Genomic DNA, 8,622 nt, shown 5'->3' with positions numbered 1-8,622 from the left:
GATAGCGATTAGAAGAGAAGGTGCTCTGTAACTGGGAATGTCAGGGGAATTTGACCTGAGACCTAAATGCAGTGAGGAAATGAAGCCAAGTAGCTATGCAAATAAGTAAGGGAGGAAGACTCAGACCAAGGGACAGCAGCTGCTCCGACACTGCGCCAATGGGTCACTGCCACGCGGAAGGAACAGCAAGGGGCACAGTGTGTCTGAGGTGGAAATGCCGAGGCTGAGCGAGACTGAGTGGAGCGGAGAAACCGCAGCTGGGGACACAGGAAGGCTGTCGCTGCGTACAATGGGAAGCAGCCAGAGGGCGCTGAGGGACACCAAGCTGCTTACTTTCATTTTAAAAACAAGTTGTTTGGGTGGTGGTTCTCATTGAATTCATTTGGTGGACGCAATTTTTAATACAGGCATGTACAACCCAATTCATGCCATCGAGTGGATTCTGACTCACGGCCTCCCTACGGACAGAGTGGCACTGCCCGTGGGTCTCTGAGTCTGTCATCGTCTCTCGCAGAACTGCGGGTGGGTTCCACACGCTCAACTTGTGGTGAGCAGCCAACCCAGCCTCCACCAGCCAGCAAGACTCCGAACGCAGGTGTCAGCCAACTAAAGTGGGCTTTCACACGAGGCAGAAGCTTAAAAACAAGCTCTCGTGTATGAAATAGCACCATGTCATTTACTGGGAGAAAAGAGACATAATAGAGGAAACATAATACTATCAGGAGGGTTCATAAAGTTCACGGAAAAATGGAATTAAAAGATAATGGAATTTTCCTGAACTCCTTGTTGCACCTCTCTCTCCTTTAAAATCATTAGCCAACACTGTAGGCAGGAGGGAGGAGGAAAGAACAATGGAAATGGACTTCCAGATTTATACCTTTAAAAACTGTGTGCAGTAACCTGAAGTTTAGCGAGATAAATGCTATTGCGCAGATCGGAGTGTCATTCAAGAAAACCACAAAATGCCAACTCACCTTCCAGTGTGTGCTGGAGTTCTAACACTTGATTAATCAGCCGGGTTTTTTCTTCCAGTTCCACCTGGTTCTCGGCATCGACTGCTGTAATGAGAAGGCTCATTGTAGTTCACAGAAGGTGGTCCCATGTGTAGCTTAGTGCTTAAAAACCAGCAAGATGCTTTCTTTACACCCATCATGCTACTCCAGGAAGCAAAAATGGACACCCCCACATTGCACAAGGCACAAATAATATGACCTCCTAAACCCCCAACTCATCGCCATCGGGTGGATGCCGGCTCACAGCGACCCTACAGGACAGGGTAGAACTGCCCCTGTGGGTTTCCAAGATTGTAACTCTTTAAAGGCGTGGAAAGCCTCATCTTTCTCCAGGGGAGTGGCTGGTGGTTTCAAATCGCTAACCTTATGGTTAGCAGCCCAACGAGTAACCACTCTGCCACGAGGGCTCCCTTTCTAGAACCAGATGGGTTAAAGTCTTAAACACAGCCAAGATGCTGGTCTTCCAGTAATTGCCCCTCTGTCCTTCCCATTGCTTAACAAGCAATAGCATCCCAACAACCAGGAAAGTATCAGATGGAAAAGGAACACGCACCATCCATGTCGGCATTCATCATTTTGGGAAGCGAACTTTTGGACCTTGGATACAGAGTCCTTGATGAGTGGTCTGCAATGACGAAAAGTTGGACACATAAACACATCCAGTAACTAAGGTACAGTTTCAAAAGGCAATTAAATTAGGTGGGTTCATAGGCGCCTTAGCACATGCTTTACTGTTTCTAAGAGTAAATGACCAATAACAAAGGGTATATATTAATATTTTTCGGAGAGGTATGTTAGTAAACAATAGAACATGTTACGTTCCTTGTTACTTGTAACATTTTAAAAATACATAATTAGATACTAGTTTTTTCTGAAAAGCAAGAGATGATCAATTCTAGTAAAGTTTTTTAAAAATGCATAAATATTGAAAATAAATTTTCAAGAATATAATTGTATATTCTTTTTGGAAAACAGTACTATAAAAGGATCCATAAAAACATTTAAATCTCCTTTGCTAAATAATTTTACTCATGGAAATTTAGCCTAAGGACAACTACAATAAAGGGAAAAGTTAGATACAGAAGAATGCTCATGCAAATCTTATTCACAATCCAAGAAATAAGAACTAGCATAACTACTCAGAAAACGCTAAATTATAAATGTGCTTTCTAATGGAGTGGCTTCTAAAAAGAATTATAACTCTAACATGGAAGAATGTTGATAAAATTGTACATTCACTGATGTCGAGTATGTAAAAGGTACACAATATGGATAAAGCACACAATAAAATGAGAAACTATGGGTTTTAATGCTCTTATATTAAAGATAGTGGGAATAAAGACAAATCTTTTCCAAAATAATCTTCCTAAGTACTGTCATAAGTATACTGTTTAGTGTTGTATTAATACATCAAATTCAAAAGGAAAACAATAATGTAGCTAAACCACTAATAGGGAACCCTGCATGGTTTAAAATCAGAGGTGTGTGTGTCAGGGTCGCAGCCTCTCACCACACTTGTTCAATCTGTAGGCTGAGCAAATTATCAGAAGGTAGATTGTATCAAGAAGAATGCAGCATTAGGATTGGAAGAAGGCTTCCTAACGACCCGAAATGCAGATGATACAACCTTGCTCGCTGAAAGTGAGGAAGACTTGATGCATTTGCCGATAAAGATCAGGGGCAGTAGCCTTCAATATGGATATAACTCAATGTAAAAAAAGACCAAAATCCTCACAACTGAGGACCAACAGGCAATAACATCATGATAAATGGAGAAAGTGTTGAAGTTGTGAAGGATTTTGCCTTGCTTAGATCCACAATCAAAGCTCATGGAAGCAGCAGTCAAGAGACCAAAAGACATCAAAGGAAGTACTGCACTCGGTAAATCTGCTGCACAAGACCTCTTCAGAGTGTTGAAGAGCAAGGCTATTAGTTACTCTGAGGACTAAGTTGTGCCTGGTGCTCTCCATTGTCCCATATGCACGTGAGATTGGACACTGAATAAGGAAGATCTAAGAAGCATCAATGCATTTGAATTGTGGCGCTGGAGAAGAATGTCGAAAGAACCATGGACTGCTGAAAGGACAGAGATCTGTGCTGGGAGAAATACAGCCAGAGTGCTCCTTACAGCAAGAATGGCAGGACTTCATCGCATACACTTAGGACATATGGTCAGGCGAGACCAGTCCTTGGAGAAGAGCGTCATGTTTGGTGAAGCGGAGGGTGGTGACAAAGAGGAGGGCCCTCGAGGAGACGGCGTGACGTAGTGGCTGCATCCATGGGCTCAGGCAGAGGAACGGTCGTGAAGACCGCCCAGGAGCTTGCAGTGTTCCGTAGCGTTGTGCAGGGGGTCAGCGTTGACTCGTTGTCATCTAACAACAGCGTGGAATAAATGAAAATGCTCCACATGCCACCTCTTAGTCATCACTCACTGCCATCGAGTCAACTCACAGTTGCAATTAAACCAAACAGAGTAATTGGATTAGAAAGAAAGTATCGATATTGGTTGGATAAAAATCTACAAATCAGTAGAACACATCAGGACACTGGGAAATGTGTTCTGTTGCTAACCTTCATTTCACCTTCGATGTGCTCAAGCTGCACTAAGTAATGACGCCAGATTGCTGCCCCAAACAGAGCTGTTAACCCATCTACTGCCTGGAAGCAATTTAGTTCTGTCATGCTGTTATTTTTTCAACAAGTATTTGATGAGCACCTACTACTGTCGGATAACTGTTGGACTGCTAACCACAAGGTCAGCAGTTCAAGCCCACCAGCCGCTGCTTGGGGGAAAGGGGAGGCAGTCTGCTCTCACACAGATTTCCAGTCTCACGACATGTAAGGAGCAGTTCCACTCTGTCCTGGAAGGTCACTCTGAGTAGGCAATGGGTTTGGGGTGTGATTACTACACCCTAAGCACCGTTACGCTTCCGTCTGTGGAACTGTGAAACCCAGGCTGTCTGCACAAGAAGCTAGAATCACTGCCACTTATCTAGTATTGGGGCTCCTCTCTCATTTTTTGTCACAGGTTTTATGTACGTCAAAGGAAGTGTCTTAGTCCCCATTAACTGCCATCTAGTCGATTCTGCCTCCTACCAACTCCACAGGACAGAGTAATACTGCTCCATCGGGTTTCGGAGACTGTACATCTTTCAGGGGATGCAGACAGCTTCCTCTTTCTCCCACTAAGGGCTAGTGGATTCAACTCTTGACCCTCTGGCTGGTAGCACAACACTTAACTCACTGTACCACTGCACCCATGTAAATCCACACAAATGGATTACTATATATTTTTCAGAGGGTTGTTTTTATTATGATCTGTTAAGTTATTCAACCTACCTATATACTTGAGTATAAGCTGACCCAAAAATCAGCCGAGGTACCTAATTTTACCACCAAAACAGCATTTAAAAATGTGCTGAAAAACTCGGCTTATACACGAGTATATACACTATTCTAGTATTTGAAGATCACGCTTTGAAAAGTTGTTGAGATGTCTGTGTTCAAGTATTTTATTTTCTTTAAAAATACATAGAATCCTTCCTCCAGGTGTGCAGCATCGAGCCTGAAGTACCCCAACACACTACCACAGTGCATCATGGGATGTGCTCCACGCAAAGCGTAGTGCTCCAAGCATAAGATCCCTGTACATCGACAGGTGCTATCACATCACTCAAATTCCATGACTACAGTCCTCTCGGCAGTTCATTTTAAACTCCACTCTTTCGTACACATAATGGAAGGCTCCCATGAATACCTAAATGTGGGAACATAGAAACAAATTCGGGGTGCTGAGGGTCTGTTCAATCCAAGGCTGCTCTGAGTACCAGGCACTTGCCTTAGCCCTGAAATGGAGGATCCTCTGAGATTCCACAACTCTAACCTAAGCTATGGCCAATCACGTACTACAGATTATCTCAAACAACAAGAATAAAGCCTGGTACCTACTCTCATCCAGTCTTGGTCAGTGGAAGATAATCCAGAATCTTTTGGGTACCTCGCATCCAGGAGTCAGAAGGCATGGTGAGAACAAGGATCAGGAAACATGGCAAACATCAGGGCAGTGGTTCTCAACCTGTGGGTTGCGACCCCTTTGGGGTCAAACAACCCTTTCACAGGCGTCACCTAAGACCTTATTTCCAATGGAAATAAGGAACCGAGACACCACTCCTCTATCCATCTCCAGGTGGTCCGCCCACATGCAGATACGCCCATATATGGGGTGGTCCCCACAACATGAGGTGCTGTATTAAGGGGCGGCACCATTAGGAAGGTTGAGAACCACTGCATTAGGTTAAGATCAATTTAACTAAATAAATGATCTTTTCTGTGCCCATAGACCAAAGACTATCACAGTATCAAATAAACCTCTACAATCTCTACTCATAGTGTTACAGTATCCCTCTTCTCCAGAGGACTTTGAGCACAGTGGTCGGAACATGAACTGAGCCTGAACTCAAATGCCAGCTCTGCTGTGTGTAGGCTCTAGAACCCTACACTAAGCCGATCGATATGTTCTCAGGCAGTTTCCTAATCTGCAAAGTAGGAAAAGCAATAGAATGTAGATCAAGGGTTGTTGTGAGGATATAATGAGTTGATACACACATGCATGGAACCGATATTAGCACATAGTGCATAATTCAAGAAATGTAAGTTATCATCTTCTCTTTTAGCTTAAATCATTCCAACCAACTGCCATCAAGTAGATTCTAGCTCACAGCATCCCTACAGGACGGAGTAGAATTGCCCCCTGGGTTTCCAAGGCTGTTACTCTGTAAGGGAGCAGAAAGCCTCATCTTTCTCCAGCCGGTGTGTTCACACCGCTGACTTCGTGGTTAGCAGCCCAAGGGTACCCCACTATGCCACGTCGTATGTTCTAGATGCCTATTTTACAAATAAAGCAGCCAGGGCTGAAGATGAGAATGGCCTGCCCCAATCACGAAGCTAAGTGCCAACAGAGCCGAGACTCCAGCTCATGCCCCAGCACTGCCCAGCAGTCTACCCTAGCTGCGCTCAGACAGGAGACTGGGAAGCTTGAGACTTTTTCCTAGTCCTGCCCAACCTCAACCACCAAATTTCGCTGCATCTAAAGCAGATTTTCCGCTATAATCTAACATCAACCGTCATGTACTTATTAATGGATTAGTCCAACTACTTTGTGTATTACTGTCCTTCCATCATTATTTCGTCAAATGGACAGAAGGATACCGCAATATATACACATGGACACAAAATTCCAAAATGGTTATTTAGTTTGTCTCCGGTTTGACAACCAATGTCTGTACCACAAATCTGCTGGTGATGGTGTTTTGGGGAGCCATTGAGTTTGGGCACACCGTGACCCTATGTGCAAACAGAAGGCAGCACTGGCTGGCCTGTGTCATCCTCATTATTACTGTTATGTTCAATCTCACTGCGCAGCCACTGGTCAACCCACCTTGTGGAGAGTCTTCCTCTTTTTTCAGGGCCTCTACTTTACCAAGCAGGATGTCTCAGCCAGTCTCTCCTAGCAGGAGCCCTGGTGACATGGTAGGTATGCAGGGGCTGCTGCCTGGGACGGCTAACTTTGAGGTCAGCAGTTCAAAATCACCAGCCGCATCTCGGCACAAAGATGTGGCTTTCTACTCCCGTAAAGAGCTGGTCTCGGAAACCCACGGGGGCAGTTCTACTCTGCCCTGTAGGGTCACAGTGAATCAGAATCAACTCGATGCCATTATGTTTGGTTTGAATCTCTCTTAAAAACAAGTCCAAAATATGAGATGAAGTCTTGCCATCTTCTAAGGAGCATTCTGGTTAAACTTCTTTCCAGATCTAACTCCAAAGTCCCTGCCTTTTCTATTAAATAGAAGAAACTCTAATGTGACTCTTATCACAATTTATGGGGCCCTGGTGGTGCTATGGCTAAGCTCAGCTAATGGAAAGGTTGGCAGTTTGAACCCACCCAGGGGCTCTCAGGGAGAAAGGTACCTTTGACTCATAGAGGCTCCTTGTGACAAAACAGAACTACCTCATCAGGTTTTCTCAATTGCGGTGATCTTCCCAAGAGAAGCCCTAATGCTGCTGCTAGTACGTGTTGGACTGCTGACCGCAAAACCCAATGGTTCAAACCCACCGGCTGGCCTCTGGGAGAAAGGGAAGGTTATCCACTCCCATAGAGAGCGACAGCCTCTGAAACCCTCTCTAGAGTCACAATGAGTCAGAATCTAAGGCGGGGGGTTGATGGGTGATCTTTGTAGAAGCAAATCACCAAGACATTCTCCATGGAGTACCAGGTGAGCTCACACACCAACCTTTTCCATGGGGCCCGACCTCACAACCGGAGTGACACGGTGGGGCAGTGCTATGGTTACATGGGCTTGCTCTAAATAGAAAAGAAAGCCACAGCACCCAACAATCAAAGCCTGCCGAACGGTTGGCAACCTCCGACGCCAAATCCCTGGGGCATTTCGGTTCAGAACCCAGCAACTGATGATCAATTCCATTCCCTTTAAGCTGCAGGGGTTCGGCAGTTTGTTCGCATTAGGTCAAATCTAACGCTTTGTTTAGGTTCTGGGGTAGATGAACCCCTTTTCAAATTCGACCAGGCCCTGGGGGCGATTTGAACGAATGAGGACCCCTGGGGTGGGGCTAGAAGGCAGAGTTTGTAGGTGCGTGGGAACACCTGGCCCAGCAGCTACCCTTCTGTTATGTCATGGCACCGGGAGGCCCAGACACTGGGTCAAGGAACCCTTGTCTTTCCACGAAAGTCGCCCCTAGGTTTTTAACCCTTATTCCCCATTCCCACCCCAAACTTGCTAGCAGGACTTTCAAGAGAAGCGGAAAGAACAACGAATCCCAGCGTAGCTGTCAACGCCCAGAAGGTCCCCCGCTGCCTCCCCTGTCTCCTGGGCTGGGCGCCCAGCCAAGCACGGGCCCGTCCCCCCAGACGCCCTCCCGAGCCCCATCCCCGACGGGGTGTGCGCCTGGGGCCGGGGGCGCACAGGAACCGCAGGGCCCTGCTAGACGCAGAAAGGGAGCTGGCACAGAGGCTCCGCAGGGAGCCAGGCCTCAGCCACCAGCCAGAACAGCCCCCGGCCGCTGTCCTGCCACCCCGCCTCTCCAGTCCTCCGGCCCTTGAGGCCCGGGGCCCTCAGCTCCCGCCGCCGCCGCAGCCCGGGACCGCCCTCACCTGCTGTTGGAGGGGCCGGGAGGAGCAGGGGTGGGAGGACGCCTCAGGCCCGGACGCAGGGACTTACTGACACTCGCAGCCCCGCCTTCCCCGCCCACAGAGCGTGCGCCAAGAGGAAAGCCCCGCCTCGTCCCGCCCAGATTCCAGCCAATCCTGATTCAGAACTGACGCCTGCGCACTAGCTGGCTGGAGCCCCAGTCCTATCTCCTAAGACACCGATTTGATTTTGCCAAAACAAAAGAACGTTGGCATCCAATCAGGCTTGAGGCTGTTTGGGGCGGGGAAAGTGGGCGTGTCCAGGAAGAACAACAGCCAATGACAGTGAGGAGGCGGAGTTGAGCGTGTGAAAGCCAGCCCCTAAGCAGTAGCTGGACAACCTCAGCCACAAACCAAATTCATTTCTATCAGTGAATTCCAACTTACAGCGACCCGATAGAACAG

General features: G+C 47.0%; 1 protein-coding gene across 2 annotated transcripts in view; it reads right to left on the bottom strand.

Moving 5' to 3' along the window:
* The window catches only part of SCOC (short coiled-coil protein), an 11,736-nt gene extending 3,470 nt beyond the window's left edge, over positions 1-8,266 (bottom strand). Inside the window, exons 1-3 of one of the 2 annotated variants that reach the window (XM_013007113.2) lie at positions 8,182-8,266; positions 1,567-1,638; positions 975-1,058 (exon numbers count right to left, since the gene is read on the bottom strand). In XM_013007113.2, coding sequence (XP_012862567.2) covers positions 975-1,058; positions 1,567-1,588 — 106 coding nt within the window. In that variant the 5' untranslated portion in view covers positions 1,589-1,638; positions 8,182-8,266. Of the gene's footprint in view, positions 1-974; positions 1,059-1,566; positions 1,639-8,181 lie in introns of those variants that run through there. The other variant, XM_045293556.1, reaches the window with a different exon arrangement.
* Between the last annotated feature and the right edge of the window lie 356 nt (positions 8,267-8,622).

The sequence above is a fragment of the Echinops telfairi genome, unplaced genomic scaffold, assembly GCF_000313985.2.
Source record: "Echinops telfairi isolate 266 unplaced genomic scaffold, ASM31398v2 ScPeMD7_2186;HRSCAF=2738, whole genome shotgun sequence".
NCBI lineage: Eukaryota > Metazoa > Chordata > Mammalia > Afrosoricida > Tenrecidae > Echinops > Echinops telfairi.
The sequence above is the reverse complement of the archived record's forward strand: the minus strand, read 5'-3'. Positions and strand labels throughout refer to the sequence as shown.